The sequence below is a fragment of the Rhinoraja longicauda genome, chromosome 3 (assembly GCF_053455715.1).
Source record: "Rhinoraja longicauda isolate Sanriku21f chromosome 3, sRhiLon1.1, whole genome shotgun sequence".
In the NCBI taxonomy this organism is placed as follows: domain Eukaryota; kingdom Metazoa; phylum Chordata; class Chondrichthyes; order Rajiformes; family Arhynchobatidae; genus Rhinoraja; species Rhinoraja longicauda.
Window position 1 is genome coordinate 76,189,405 of NC_135955.1, and position 16,519 is coordinate 76,205,923.

General features: G+C 40.2%; 1 protein-coding gene and 1 long non-coding RNA gene across 2 annotated transcripts in view; one reads left to right on the forward strand and one right to left on the reverse strand.

Moving 5' to 3' along the window:
- Positions 1 to 16,519, reverse strand: part of LOC144592109 (uncharacterized) — a 235,876-nt gene that overhangs the window by 35,084 nt on the left and 184,273 nt on the right. The window lies entirely within an intron of this gene.
- pcsk1 (proprotein convertase subtilisin/kexin type 1) overlaps positions 1 to 16,519 on the forward strand; it is a 52,353-nt gene that overhangs the window by 18,556 nt on the left and 17,278 nt on the right. Inside the window, exons 4-7 of the mRNA XM_078396470.1 lie at positions 4,019 to 4,165; positions 9,282 to 9,358; positions 12,200 to 12,288; positions 16,076 to 16,248. Of these exons, the coding sequence (XP_078252596.1) occupies positions 4,019 to 4,165; positions 9,282 to 9,358; positions 12,200 to 12,288; positions 16,076 to 16,248 (486 nt within the window). The remainder of the gene's footprint in view (positions 1 to 4,018; positions 4,166 to 9,281; positions 9,359 to 12,199; positions 12,289 to 16,075; positions 16,249 to 16,519) is intronic.

Genomic DNA, 16,519 nt, shown 5'->3' on the forward strand with positions numbered 1-16,519 from the left:
ATCGCTGCTCCCACCCTATGGAACTCACTACCTCAAACCGTCAGAGACTCCTCCACACTCACCACATTCAAAACATCACGGAAGTCTCACCTATTCAGTACTGCCTTCAACCACTGAAGGTCACCCCACCCTCTGTCTCATTTCTCTGTTCGTTTACTTATTTATCTATTTATTCACTTCCCTATGTTCTCTAAATCCCTGTAAAGCGTCTTTGAGTATATGAAAAGCGCTATATAAATGTAATGTATTATTATTATTATTATTATTATATACAAAATTGGTCCTTCCATCCATCTCTCCTTGCCCCATTTCCCATAATATTTTCTTCAATCTCGAAGTTAGGTATTCACTCAACATCAAGTATCATGAGAACCAAACTAAATTTCCCATGTGGCAATGATTCCTAACTTTAGATGTTAGGAATGTTGATCTCAACATGTTAACCTTTGCAAAGAAGATTTCCAATGGACTTGCTTCACCGTTTTCTTTATTTTTAATTTTATTCGTTCAGAAACTGATAATTTTATGTCACTGGCAAATTTTTACCTTGATGTAATAAGACATTTCATCAGGATATAACTTTATAGTGCACAGTAAAAATAAAGAACAATATTACTAAATCTATTGGGATAAACAAATGAAAGCAAAGGTACTGAAGCTCCTAAGAGAATTTCATCCTGATAAAGCATTAAATCATGAGGTCATAAGTGATAGGAGCAGAATTAGACCAATTGGCCCATCAAGTCTTCTCCACCATTCAATCATGGCTGAGCTATCTCTCCCTCCTAACCCCATTCTCTTGCCTTCTCCCCATAACGCCTGACACATGTACTAATCAAGAATCTATCTATCTCTGCCTTCAACATTTCCGTTGACTTGGCCTCCACTGGCAAATAATCCCATAGATTCACCACCCTTTGACTAAAGAAATTCCTCCTCATCTCTTTCTTAAAGGAACGTCCTTAATTCTGAGGCTATGACGTCTAGTCCTAGACTCTCTGACAAGTGGAAACATCTTCTCCACATTCACTCTAATAATAATAATAATAATATATTTATTTTATATAGCGCCTTAACACATGCACAAAGCGCTTTACAAATACAATTAACATAGAAACAAACAGACAAACAGACAAACTATCCTGACGGAAAAGCGGCGAATACTCAACGCCAGCGTCCTCTCACGTCAGGGTCCGGCAGTAGACATTAAAGAACACAAGACACACAGATACAATTTTTTACACAAAACAGCCATCACAGTGATTGCTCTAGGCATACCCTCACTGTGATGGAAGGCAAAGTCTTATCTCCTCCTCGTTCTTCTCCCGTGGCGCCACGAGGCGATCGAGGCTCCCAACCCCTTGAAGCCCCCACCGGGCGATGGAAAGTCCCAGAGCCGAGCCGAGCAGGCCGATGAGAGTCCTGAGCCCCCACCGGGCGATGGAAAATGCCGCGGCCGAGCCACGCAGGGCGATGAGAGTCCTGAGCCCCCACCGGGCGATGTAAAGTGCCGCGGCCAGGCCACGCAGGGTGATGAAGGGCCTGCGGGCGGGTTGATCGTGCCTCGTGCTTCGGGGCGGTCGAAGCTGCTACGGCTGGAGCTCCCAAAAGCCGGTCGCCAGCCAGGGACCTGCGAGCTCCCGATGTTGCGGTCTGCAGGGCCCACGGCCGAAGCCTCCGAGATGGTAAGTCCAGGCCCTGCGACCGGAGTCTTCAAGGTCGATCCCAGCTGGAGGCCGCCGACTCCACGATGTTAGGCCGTTGCGCGAACGGAGATACGACACGGTAAAGGTCGCATCTCCGTTGAGACTGCCGGTGAGCCGCAGCTGCAGAACACAGCCACGAACTTCATCAACACTCTATCCAGGCCTTTCACTATTCAGTTTGTTTCAATGTGCACCCCCTCATTCTTCTAAACTCCAGCGAGTACAGGCCCATTATGATGAGCTTCAGCATTACATCCCTGTTTTTGTATTCTAGCCCTCTTGAAATAAATGATAGCATTGCGTCTGCCTTCTTTACTACCGATTCGACTTGCATGTTAACATTTTGGGAATTGTGCACCAGCACTCCCAAGTCAGTTGCACCTCCGACTTCTGGATTCTCTCCCCATTTAGAAAATAGTCTATGTCTTTATTCATAAGGTCATGTCATAAGTGATAGGAGTGGAATTAGGCCATTCGGCATATCAAGTCTACTCCGCCATTCAATCATGGCTGATCTATCTTTCCCTCCTAACCCCATTCTCCTACCTTCTCTCATAACCTCTTACACCTGTGCTAATCAAGAGTCTATCTCTGCCTTAAAAATAGCCACTGACTTGGCCTCCATAGCCTTCTGTGGCAAAGAGTTCAACTAACTTACATCACACAGTAGCATCCCCACCTGCCAGACACAAAATGCTGGAGTCACTCATCGGGTCAGGCAGCATCCCGGGACAGAAGGAATGGGTGACATTTTTGGTCAAGACCCTTCTTCAGACTGAACATCTGCAGTTTTTTTTCCTCCCTGTCTGCCAAATACCTTCAAACTTCTATGCAGAATTTAAGACTATTTCACGCCAATATAATGGCATTAACCCCACATAAGGATAGCCTTTTACTTTATTCATCGATTCAAGATCATAATCTCATATTGTTATGTTCATTATTTGCATTTGTTATTTTCTTGCTCCTTTCTCAGTTTTCTGCATGACATTATCAGAACAACTTAATTTAATAAATCTGTTTCAGAGATGTTGGCTCCAGTCCTTGATTAATGATGTCTTCCATGTTGTCAAATGTATTCATCAGATTTTCTCTGAAATTATGCAGAGAACCACAGTAATAAATGGAACATTGGGCATCTGATTATCCTTAATACACCGATTGCTGATGAATCATCTTCTAGCTGTTGCATACATGGAGAAACATAGAAGCATAGAAAAATAGCTGCAGGAGTAGGCCATTAGGCCCTTCGAGCTAGCACCGCCATTCAATATGATCATGGTTGATCATCTAAAATCAGTACCCCGTTCCTGCTTTTTCCCCATATCCCTTGATTCCGTTAGCCCTAAGAGCTAAATCTAACTATCTCTTGAAAACATCCAGTGAATTGGCCTCTACTGCCTTCTGTGGCAGAGAATTCCACAGATTCACAACTCTCTGGGTGAAAAAGTTTTTCCTCATCTCAGTTCTAAATGGCCTACCCCTTATTCTTAAACTGTGACCTCCCAACATCCGGAACATTTTTCCTGCATCTAGCTGTCCAATCCTTTAAGAATTTTATATATTTCTATAAAAACTTATGATGCATTCTGTTCCACCAATATATTTCTAATCTCTCCCCACTAAACAATTATCACGCACGAGTTTTATATTTCAATTTCCTCCAGCAGACAATAATGTGTTTGCAGATTGTAGTTGCTTATTTCTAGTGGATTTTGCAGATTTTTGACTCTGCTTTGGATCTCTTCTTGATATTTGGACATTGACTCACTCAACGTGAAGAAAATTTAACCAAATATTGATGACAAATTCAGATAAAATTAGAAGCAAATTAACTTTGCCTTTATTTCTGCACCTCAATGTATTTAACTCAACAATGATCAGCAACCGGTGCACAAATTTCAGTCTAATGCATTAAACAACACCAAAACATGCAGTGGCCAGTGTGGTGATAAATATAGAATTAGTTTCTTATTGAGTAAAAAAAGATCTATAATATACGTAAATGTGAAATGGGAAAGCAAATGATCCTGCATCCGAAAGAATCATCTATCTAAATCCATCAGAGCGGAGATGGATGAGTCATTCTTCCTGTTCATTTTTGAAGAGATCAAAGTACATTTTTGTAACCTATGATTCAACAAGCTGTCAACAGCCACCCACAATTTTCAATTATTTGTCTAGGAATTAAATGCTTGCTGCTCAAAGCTGTTAGCTTAAAAAAAAACCTTACAGTTGAGAGATGGTACTTGCTGCAAAAGATAAACAAAATGCCAAACTAATAACATTTTTACATCTCACTCTTTCTGAAGCAAGACACCAGGACCTCATCATCTCTCCCAAAACTAGATCTTCATGTTATTCCAGTGTGGAAAAAAGGGATAACTGGCAAAGGAATCGTGCTCACCGTGCTTGATGATGGATTGGAATGGAACCACACAGATATCCAAGCAAATTATGTGAGTAAAACTAAATGGAATATTTTTATATTTACTTTATTCCATGGTTAATGATCTCAGCTGAAACCATTGTATGGAACTCAGTGACACTTCATGTAACCTCAGCTTTGATAGATATCAGATGGTCATAGTTCACAAATTCTGCATCATGATTTCCAAAATTTCACTTTTATTTTCTCTCATGAGATTCTCACAGTTATTATGGAAGTTAAACCATTGATTTTGAAGTTGGGTGCAGAATCACATATTTATGCAGCAAAATTAAGTTTATGGATTGTTCATCTTTATCGTTAAATATAATTTAGTGAGTTGAGTTGATAGGGAAGTCAACATTTACTGGAATTTAGAAGGATGAGAGGGGATCTTATAAAAACAGTTCTCCTCCTCTCTTCGACGAGTTTCCTACACAATTTATTGCTCCACTATGATTTCTCCTCAAGGTATGTCTACTTATAAAAACATGTAACATTCTTAAGGAATTGGACAGGCTAGATGCAGGAAAATATCCATACCTCCAGGAAAAATGTTCCCGATGTTGGGGGAGTCCAGAACCAGGGGTCACAGTTTAAGAATAAGGGGTAGGCCATTTAGGACTGAGATGAGGAAAAACCTTTTCACCCAGAGAGTTGTGAATCTGTGGAATTCTCTGCCACAGAAGGCAGTGGAAGCCAATTCACTGGATGTTTTCAAGATAGAGTTAGATTTAGCTCTTAGGGCTAATGGAATCAAGGGATACGGGGAAAAAGCAGAAATGGGTTATTGATTTTGGTTGATCAGCCATGATCACATTGAATGGCGGTGCTGGCTCGAATGGCCGAATAGCCTACTCCTGCACCTATTTTGTTCTATGGTTTTTTTCTATGTTTTCTATAAGCATTATCACCATTGCCTGTTATGAGGGTAGCAAGCGAGTTTATAATGGCCAAATTACTAACACTTGGTGGTGCATCAGAAAATTGGAACTGGAGGTATGGATATTGGACCACTGCATGTGGGAATGTCTACATTATATCCAAAGGAAGGACTCAAAGTATTTTATAAGGCCGTGGATCTGGAATGGACACTGAGCAGAAGAAAGAGGAAGAAAACAAACTGGTTTAGGGAATACAAAGTACAGAGCCAAGAATAAACCTTCAAAACTGATCATCAGCCAATACACCACCACATAAATTAAATACATCTTTATATGAACTGCTAGAAATGAACATATAGCTAAAAGACCATCATAAAAGTACTATGTCTTTAGTACCTTTAGTCTTTTGTATGTCTTCACCATAAAATTGCGAGTTTGGCCGTTGCAGACAAGAGCTGTTTGATCTCTTGAACCACACCTTATGAATAAAGTGGCGATAAACTGCAATACTGAATGTTTGTTTTGATCTTTCAATTGATAAAAACAAGTTCAGCTGGCAATTGTTTCAACAGATGGAAATAGACATTGCCAAGTTTCCCCTCTGCATTAATCATGGTCCCATTTTTAATCTCAGCTTGGAAGAGGCTATAGGTCATAAATATGTCACCCCATCCCCTCTGAGCTTTCTCCCCTTTGTGGTTTATGTTGCATTTTCCTGGTTAGGTTACATAAACGTTTCATTCAAGTCACATAATAGTTTGGAAGGGCACATGGTGACTTCATGGAGAAAAGGCAGAATGTAGCTTGTGCCTATTTTCGGACTGCTTGCTTTTGAAACAGAGCCTCAAGGATTAATGGAAATATATGGCCTCGACACATATCATTATGTGTACTATGTACATATCATTAGACCTGCTTTACTTACATTGTTTATGTCCTTTGAAATTATGAGAAACCCACTTTTTAATACATTTTATTTATTTTAGCATGTCAAAAATCTAAAATCATAGGGGACAAATAACTTAAAAATACGTAGTTAAGTGTAATATTAAATGGTTTTGATTCTTGATATTTATCACAAACAATTTATTTACATCGATAAAAATTGCGGCAATGGTAATTGCAATATTGTTCTTTCCACATATGTTGCTCCACTTAGAAATCCATCCAGTTAGAAATGCCATGCTATAAATAATGTGCCTGAAGGAAAGTCTGGGGATGCAAACACAATGAAGATATAGACATTTTGCTCAACAATTTTATTTTACAGTGGCCTCTAACAACAATGAACAACCTTCTAAATTTCATTTGAAAAAACACTCCAAAATATACTGGGATGTTTCTTTGACAAATGCTTCACATTGTAGACTGATTAGTGCTCAGATGCAGAACCACATCATCCAGTCCCTAAAATAGCTCAGGGTGTCTCCAAGTGTAAGTGGAAGGTTCTGCCCACAGAAGGACTTTGACAGCCGGTGAAGCCACAGCCCTCAGGCTCATTGGCAGTGTCTTTGACATGTACAAATGTTCAAATTTCAAATATTCAAAACACACAGGCAGTATTACAAATAAAAATAACTAAGACTTTATAATCAATTTCATTATATTTAATGAAAACATTAAAATGCTCAGAAAGATAAATTAAATTAATTGAATTAAACCAAATTGAAAGGAAGTTAACTTTCATTTACTATTCTGTGGTTTGCCATATATTCCCAGTGATTTCAATGAGCTGCTCTCATTAAGACAGTGAATGGTATTCAGGGACTCTTCAATACCTCTGCCTCAAACCCGTTCTTGCATCTAATCTATCGATATTGCTTCTCCAGTCAATTTTGTGGTGATAAATGGTAGGCCATCGCAGATAATACAAACTGAATGTTGAAGTGCTTAGACGCTCTCTTGCTGGAAGTTCTTATTGCCAGGTGCTAGTGCGACATGAAAATTATTGGCCACATGCAACATGATCTGAACAATATTGCTATTTTATCAATCTAAGCCTGAACATTTTCCAAGTATTGCCCCAACTGACTACAAACTGCTTTCATCTGAATGGTGTAAATTAAACCAAAATTTCTGATTATCAACAATTACAATGGAAAAAAGAGTGAAAGTTAATCACAGTTCTACATTTTAAGAACCTCTGCGCCTGGACCTAGATGCTTTTCCCCGCTGTGAGAGTTATGTTTAATGTGTGCCGAGCAGTCTGACAAGGGAAGTTTTGTGTGTTTATTCACGCTGGAAAAAATCTACTTTACATAATGCCCAATAGAAATCAACCAATCAGTCTAGTGGAAACACCAGAAACTGCAAATGTTGGTTTACAAAAAAAGACACATAGTGCTGGAGTAACGAGCAGGGTCAGAAAGTCTCTCTGGAGACCATGGATAAGTGACGTTTTGGGTCAAGACTCTTCTTCAGTCTGATTGTGCTGGGTGGGGCGGGTCCAAAGGTGGAAGAGAGGTGGGGACAGGACAGAATGTGGCAAGTGATAGGTGGAAACAGGTGAAGTGGGGTTTGAATGGGTAGATGGTTGACAAAGGCCAGAGATGAAGAGACAAAAAATGTGAGAGAAGGATAGAAGGAATGTGAATTGGGAAACCAGAGGAAGTTATGTAGGTGGAAGGGGGGTGTGGAAGGGGAGAAATGGGTGCAAATTCAGGTGGTGTACCTGAAATTAGATAATTTAATGCCCAAACCATGAGGTTGTAAGCTACCCAGGCGGAATATGAGGCACTGTTCCTCCAGTTTGCTTGTCGCTTTATTCAGGCAATGGAGGCCCAAGACAGAAATGTCAGTATAGGGATAGGAAGGAGAATTATAATGGTTAGAAACCGAGAGATCCAGCATGGTTTGGTGAACCAAACACAAGTGTTCAGTAAAACAGTAGCTGTTTTAACTTATTAATTTTATTTGCTGTTCTGTGGTTTGCCAGATATTCCCGGTTATTTCATTGAGCTACTCTCATTAAGTCAGTGGATTGTATTCTACCATACTTCGTACTCATCCCTGAGTCTTGCAGTGTCAAAGGCTAAGTTAAAGTAGGGACAGGTGTTGGAGGAGATGCAGGTGAGGGCAAGGAGGAAGTCACGTTTACAAAAGAAAGAGGGCATCTCCAATGTCCTAGAATGGAGAGCCTTCACTTGGGAGCTGATGCAGCAGAGACAATAAATTATGAGTAAGGGATAGCATATTTGCATGAGGCTCTGTGGGAGGAGGTGTAGTCTAGATAATTGTGAGAGTCGGTGGGTTTGTAGTCGGTTGATAAACTGTCCCATGTGATGGAGATGGAGATCAAGAAAGGGGAGAGAGGTGTCAGATATTCCAAGTGAATTTGAGGGCAGAGTGGAAGTTTGTGATTCTGCAGGGGTGCAGGAGGCAGCCCCGATGCAGTCATCGGTGTAGCAGAGAAAGTGTTGGTGGATGGTGCCAAAGACTGTTCGGCATAACCAACAAAAAGGCAGCCACAGCTAGAAACCAGGTAAGAGCCCCTGGCTACTCCTTTAATCTGAATAAAGTGGAAGGAGTCAAAAGAGAAGTTACTGAGGGTGAAGATAGGTTCTGCTAGCCCAGTAGAGCTGAACTTCAGAGATGAAGATCAAGCAGTCTGAAGAAGGGCCTTGACCCGAAACGTCACCCATTCCTTCTCTCCAGAGATGCTGCCAGTCCCGCTGAGTTACTCCAGCTTTTTGTGTCTATCTGAGATCAAGCATTGTTGGAATAGGATTTGAGTGGCTTTTCAGGGTAGTGGGTGAAGTTGGAATTAGTGGAGTTTGCGACTGTGTGTGTGTCCAAAGTAACCAACTTAAAGGGCACTTACCCAGTATCCAGTGCTTGAATTAAGAGACTGGAACCCGCAGTTGACTAACATTTGGTTATGGCAAGGCTCACATTCACGATATAGGCCTACTTCAGTAAGGCTGGATGTGCCATCCATGGAGCATAACATGAAAGTGAATCGAGTGGAAGTACTTTTAAGATTTACGTGGCACACACATATCCCAATGCTTTCATGCACCAATGTTTCACATGCAGAGAGGGCCTACGAGCAAAGTTATGAATCTTGTAATTGGCTCATTAAATGATTGTTATGTGATTTGTTTTTCTAAAGATATTTCACCAATTCCAAACATAATATTGCACCGTGCTATGGAATTTCTAGGCGATGAACATGATATACACTAGAGTAATAAATCATGCCAAATATATAGCTTGTGACATTTGATTACTATTGAATGTATTTTCCTTTTTTTATTTCTTCAGGATCCCGAAGCAAGCTATGATTTTAATGATAATGATCCAGATCCCTTTCCGAGATATGATTCAACTAACGAGAACAAGTAAGTTTGCCGATATAAGAAAACCTAAAATTCACTAAAACCTCCCACATGCCAAAGTGTAAACACAGTTTGAAGTGAGGCGAAATTGAAAAAGGTGGTCAATAACTTTCTTTACCACTGAACTTTGCTGGAGGTAGAACTTAAATTCTTTACTGTTCTGAGAAATGTCCTGTGGATTTGTTGTTTTTTTTTAACCAAAAGGACAGAGAAACATTGTTCTTATAAGTAGCCTGAGCATAAAAAAATGTTTTTATTAGCACAAAATGAGATCTTTCTGGTATTAACATTGAATTTAAAACATATACCAGGAGAAAATTCACATTCATTTATATTATACAGTGGGACTATGTTCTACAAATGCAAAATTAAATCCTATTGTTTCTGCTGAGAGTCAAAAACACCTTGGTTTCTTGTTTTGCTACCCTACAAATGTTCATGCTCAAATTCAGAACTGTGGTTGCAGAATTACACCCACATAATTTAGATCTTGTTTGAAATGTTTCTTGTGTCAAACCATAAGCAATTAAATTCACTTCAAGGCTTCGTATTTCCTTCAATTAATCTCTGAACTCGCAGTCAGCAGTGTGCAAATAACCAGGAATATCTATGCCTCCAAATGCTGGTAACCACAGTCATGTTTATTTCCTGTTGCAAGACAGCATGTTCTCAGCAAAATTAGTGTTAGTGTTTGCACAGTTTTTGCATAATTTCCATGAGAAATAACAGATTTTACGCAGGAATCAACTCCACTTAAAGTCTGACTGGAATACCCACCTTAGGTTGGTCAGACAGGACAGCAGCGCCTTGCTACACTACCGGTACACCAGTTAAGTTAAACAAAGATATGGGGAAAATTGCCAGCACTGGCCTGGTTTAGAATGTTAGTACATGTAGATATTTCTAGTACATGTAGATGCTAGTACATGTAGATATTTCTTACCCATTTGATACCATGTAGATATTTCTTACCCAAAGGGAGAGCCTTTATGATTGTCTTTTCTAAGAATTATGGTAAGCATAAAGAGGCTTCGAAAAGTCTCACACGGCAAATATATTTACATTAAAACAAATAGTGAAAGGTACAATTTTAAGTATTGGACAGTGCTTCAGCAGCGGCACTAGCTATCTACCTTTCGGCTAGAGCGCTCTTAACCAACTGCAAGTTTCACTCTATTTTTGCTGCAAGAGTGGTTTATGTTGGTTCACAGTCAAGAGAAGCAATTTACATTGCAGGGTTGAAATTTTATCAATATGTGCAGTATTACACCCAAGTACATTTTGTGCCATAAACGATATGTAGCATAGTGACAAAAATATCAGACACAAGGAACTGCTGATGCTGGAATCTTACGTAAAACACAAAGTTCTGGAATAATTCAGCAGGTCAGGCAGCATCTCTGGAGAATGTGGATGGTGACATTTTGGGTGGGGATCTTTCTTCAGTTTGATGGTGGTAGGGGGGAGAAAGCTGGAAAAGAGGTGGCGGTGGGACAATGCCTGGCAAGTGATAGGTGGATACAGGTTAGAGAGGTTTGATTAGTCAATGAGTGGACAAAGGCTAGAGATGAAAAGGAGTCAAAATGGTGTCAGGTAGGGAGGAATGGGGGTGAAAAGTAAAGACAAGAGGGAGGGATATAGATGGAAGGGGATGGGGCAGACGATAAGAGTAACAGGATAGTGGGAGAATTTAGTGCACACCTGGGTGGGTGAGCACAGGAAAGAAAGGGGGTGGGGAGGAAAGGGGAAAAATTATTTTAAATTGGAGAATTTAATGTTCATACCATCTGGTTGCAAGCTACCCAAGTGGTACATGAAGTGCTGTTCTGCCAGTTTAAATGTGGCCTCTTTCTGGCAACGGAGGAGGCCCAGGACAGAAAAGTTGTTGTGGGAATGCAAAAGGGGATTTTACATGATTAGGAATCAAAAGATCCAGCAGTCCTAGGGAGACCAAGTTCACGTGTTCGACAAATCGATCAACTACACTTGGTCTCACTATTATAAAGGAGGCCACATCGGGAGCACCAAATTCAATACATGATGTTAGATGAGGTGTATGTGAACTTGTGCTGGGTTCGTAATGTCATAAGTGATATGAGTAGAATTAGGCAATTCAGCCCATATTCTGCCATTCTGCCATTCAATCATGGCTGATCTATCTCTCCCTCCTCAGCCAATCTCCTGCCTTCTCCCTTTAACCTCTGACTCCCTGGATCGATGTGAGGAAGGAGGTTTAGTTTAGCTTAGTTTAGTGTAGAGATACAGTGTGGAAACTGGCCCTTCGGCCCACCGAGTCCACATCGACCAGCGATCCCCACACATTAACACTATCCTACACGCACTAGGGACAATTTTTACACTTATACCAAGCCAATTAACCTACAAACCAGTATGTCTTTAGAGTGTAGGAGGAATCTGAAGATCTCAGAGAAAACCCACGCAGGTCACGGGGAGAACGTACAAACTCCGTACAGACTAACACCCGTAGTCAGGAGCCAACCCGGGCCTCTGACGCTGCAAATACTGTAAGGCAGCAACGCTACCGTTGCGCCATCGTGACCGCCCCTGGTAGGGGCATGTGTAGAGACAGATGTTACATCTCTTGCAGTTACAAGGGAAAGTATCTGGGGAGAGGACGGCTTGGGTGGGAAGGGATGAATGAACCAAGAAGGTGTCGAGGGAGCGATCTCTATGGAAAGCAGGAAGGGGTGAGGATGGGAAGATGTGACTGGTGGTGGGAGAAGGTGGCAGAAATGTCGGAGAATTATGTGTTGAATGTGGATACAAAATAGAAGGCTATAATTTATATTTGATAAATTCATCTTTTGTTTCGTTTTATTTTAGGCATGGAACCAGGTGTGCTGGGGAAATTGCAATGCAAGCCGACAACAAAAAATGTGGAGTCGGAGTGGCATACAATTCAAAAGTTGGAGGTATGATTGAACAGAAATATTCCTGGTTTAAGATTGTGTATGAAGTGGAGGCATGCCTTACTTTCTTAAATGGTGGAAAATTTATAGATTTGTTTTATTCTCATGCTCTCATTTAGTATTGATGCTTAACGTTCATCAGACCAAACTCCACTCAGTTTTGCCAGTGGATCTATGGCGCTAAGCCACAAGACACGTCCTTTGTGTGTGTACTTTGAAATGTGTAAGTTCAGGGTGTACTGCATGATTGATGGTGCCACATTTACCCTGAAGCTCTGTTTCTAAATCCACTTGGAGACCCTTAGCAAAGATAAGCTATGCTGGTATTCTTCTCCATTAAACCACATAATCAACTATCAGATCCTTTGCCAGCTTAGACCCGACAAAGGATCGGAGGCACAATTAATGCTGACAGGAATTTTAGGCCTATGGAAAACCATTTTTAGTTTTCTGTTTCCAATAAGTATTCATATATATTTTAATTAACTTCCTTTTGATTTTAAATAGTTGCCACAGGGCGGCACAGTGATGCAGTGGTAGAGCTGTTACCTCACAGTGCCAGAGACCCGGGTTTGATCCTGACCTTGGGTACGGCCCTTGTGGAGTTTGCCCGTTCTCCCTGTGACCACATGGTTTTCCTGTGGGTGCTCCGGTTTCCTCCCACATCCCAAAGACGTGCGACTTTGGGAAAGGAAATTTTGGGTTCACCTGTGTTAACTTCCAAGATGTGGTAATATGGTAATTCACTGAAGAATGTCATTTTAAGATAATACACATGTGCATGGCTATGCAAGTCCATCCCTGCCATTGAAATCAGCATGCAGGTGTACCCTTGAAGTAGGCGGCAAGAAAAGGAGAGAAATTTGAAAGATGGAAAACTTCAGTAACAAAAATAATCATCAAAATGATTAGCATGACACTGTGGCACAGAAATCTATCCTGGTGCTTCACAGCTCCTGCCATCCTGATTTGGTGCAGACCCTTTAAGTGCTGCCCGTGTGAAGTCTGCACATTCTCCCTGTGACCGTGTGGGTTTCCACTCCGATTTCCACCCACATCTCAAATATGTACTGGTGGATTAATAACCACTGTACATAAGTACATGTGGCCAAAGGATCAATGAGGACTGATGAGTATGTACAAGAGAAAAATTGCAGGAACTCAGGGAACTAAAAGAGGAATATTACTGATGGAATACTCTGCTGGAAGCTAGCACAGACCCATGAGTAAGCATGCCGTAAGTATATCACTGTTGTAATCTTCCCAATATTCCAATTTTCTAAAAAAGGTCAACTCATTTTGCGAAGAATGAAAAAAAAAACTAACTGATCTGGATATAGTTAGCAATGAAGTGTTACTGGAATGACTTAGAAGCAAATAGCAAGCTGATCCTGCCGTATAACAGATGCAAATAGAAAAGGGAACCACTCATCCTGGAAGAGGATCAAATTGATTTTCATGGATGATTACATACAGGGAGTTATACCACCTGTTCAATTTATCCAGACGGCAGTGGAAATAGAGAAAGCAGCTCACAAACTGGTTGTGGTGCCTGAGTGTGAAATGGATCTGTTTTCCTCATTTTTAAATCTCATTTTGAGAGCCAATATCTGGCTGAACAGTCCATTGTTGCTCCAATGCAAATATCAAGCCCCTGAATCTTCGAATTTCATTTCTCAATATTTTTCAACAAGAACTTTGCGAGGAAAAGGAACAAATCACTCGGAGTGGCTTTCTTTGCCGGTAAGCTTCAGTTGAAAAGCTCTATAGATAGAATGATTACCTTTCATCATCAGTCTAACATGAGCTGTGCCTAATCATGCCTTAAAATAGTCAAAGTCTCCCTGCAGGCTGGCTCAGCGCCTTGTCAGCCAACATTGCGATGACTCCAACCAGTGTCTTGTATTGCAATTCCCGATCTGCAACTGGCTGGTTCAATGGAAATGGAGCATTGGCCCAATTTGAAGCATGCCTTGGGTCAATGCCACAGGGAATGTGTCCCAGGTACAATGCCAGTTTTACAATGGAAAAATACATCAAATCAACCTTTTTACTTTGAGTCAGAGTCATACAAGATGGAAACTGGCCTTTCATCCCAAGAATCCAGTTGCAGTAATCCTACACCATATCAGTGTCATAACATCTTACAACATGACAACAGGTCTTTTGGCCAATCGAGTCCATACCAACCATTGAGAATTTATTTACACTAACCTTACACTGATCTCATTTTATTTTTTTCACATTCCCATTAACATCTGCCAGATTCACTCACACATGAAAGGTACATTATAGTGGCTAATTGTGAACCTGCATGTCTTTGGGTTGTGGAAAGAAACTTGAGGACTTGGAGGAAATGCACACAGTGGCAGGAAGAACCTACACATTCTACACCTACAGCAATGGAGGTCAGGATAGAACTCAGGTCATTTGACCTATGAGGCAGCAGCTCTACTGGCTGCATCATTCTGCCAACATTTTCAGTTCTTCATTTCCTTTCTGGATTTGATTTACTTTACAAAATTATTCAGAAGTTATGTTCCACAGAAATATGTAGTTTGAACTCTAAATAATGGGAAAATGTTGTTGAATATTTCCAGTGGACTGAAACAAAAATGGATTTGATAAGGTTGATTACCAAACATGTGGTGGAGATGGAAATTGGTTTGATCATTCTGGAAAGGTCTGATAAATTAAATGGAGAGCATATGTTAAATTACACGTTAATTATACACCTTTCATCCCAGAAATAAATAAATAATCAAGTTGTTTAATAATCCAGAACACATGGCAACTACACAGGCTCTGGGAAACTGAGATGTGTGTATGTTCTGCCTTTGCCAGCTTTTTATTTACAAGTGTAATGCAGAGTTTAATATCTATGCTGCTATGGCAACTTCTAGTTTTTTATTTTATTTTCCATGTTTTAACACAGCGATGAAGAAACCTTGGTCATTGTGTCTAAATATACATACTTTATTTGTTATGGCAGCAGTTGTGATTATGATCATGGGTATAATGTTTTTTTCTGAAATTCTGCTCCAAAATGTTGTTATTGGTTATAGCAATGAATCCAGTGAAGAGGGAAATGTGTTACAAACGTGGATTGATAAAATCCCAGTTCTTGATTTGTGATGTTGTGTGCCGGTAAATGTTACCGGAACATCTAAGAAGTTAATAACTAGATTAATGTACAGCAGCCAGAAGCATCATGTGAACTGTTATATGCACTATTCTGTTTACAAAAAACACTGTACAATCCTATGAAATGATAATTATGCTAAGGTGCTGAAATGGTAAATACTGAATGCATTTTTATAGGTAAAATTGCAGAGTAATTTCCAGTTTTATTAATGAGTAGAATTCTATTTGTAGCTCTCTCTACCTTTACATTTCATTGATTATCCCATTGTTCCTTTGCCTTTGCTATTAAATGAATACAATGACAGGATTCTGAGTAACTCACTTTTTAGTTTACCTTCTTTGAAGTAAAATACCTACCAGGATGTGGCAGTGAACAGGAAATTGTTAAGTATGGTCACAAACCTATAATTATCACCCAATTATCACACACATCGAAGATTAAAAGTTATATAATGCTCAAAACTAGTTAAATATATGGGAATAGATTGGTACAGTTTGAAATTTTTTGGCCAAATATATGTGTGCAATTCTCCATTCTTTGGTTTATTTGCAGTATTTGATGTAAATTAATGATACTTTAATTAAAAGTAAAATATCCAACCAATGCCACTGACAAGTTTATTCAGGCATCTGGATTTTCCTTTAGGTATCAGGATGCTAGATGGTATCGTAACTGATGCGATTGAAGCTACTTCAATTGGGTTCAACCCACAGCATGTGGACATTTATAGTGCAAGCTGGGGACCAAATGATGATGGGAAGACCGTGGAAGGTCCTGGTAGACTTGCCCAAAAAGCGTTTGAACATGGCATTCAGAAGGCAAGTAGGAAATCACCGAATGGATGAAACATTATCCTTCCCGACTTGAACCTTTCTGATGTTCTTTCCTCCTGAATGCGCAAAAGAGTAATAATTCAAAATATCTGTCAATATACCTCATGTGCAGTATCAATCCGCCTCAAATGAGATAAGAAATTTACATTACCATTATTAGAACATCTTAGCAGCTATAGCACATTACTTATCAGATCATACTTATCAGATGGGCACAAAAAGCTGGAGTAACTCAGCAGGACAGGCAGCATCTCTG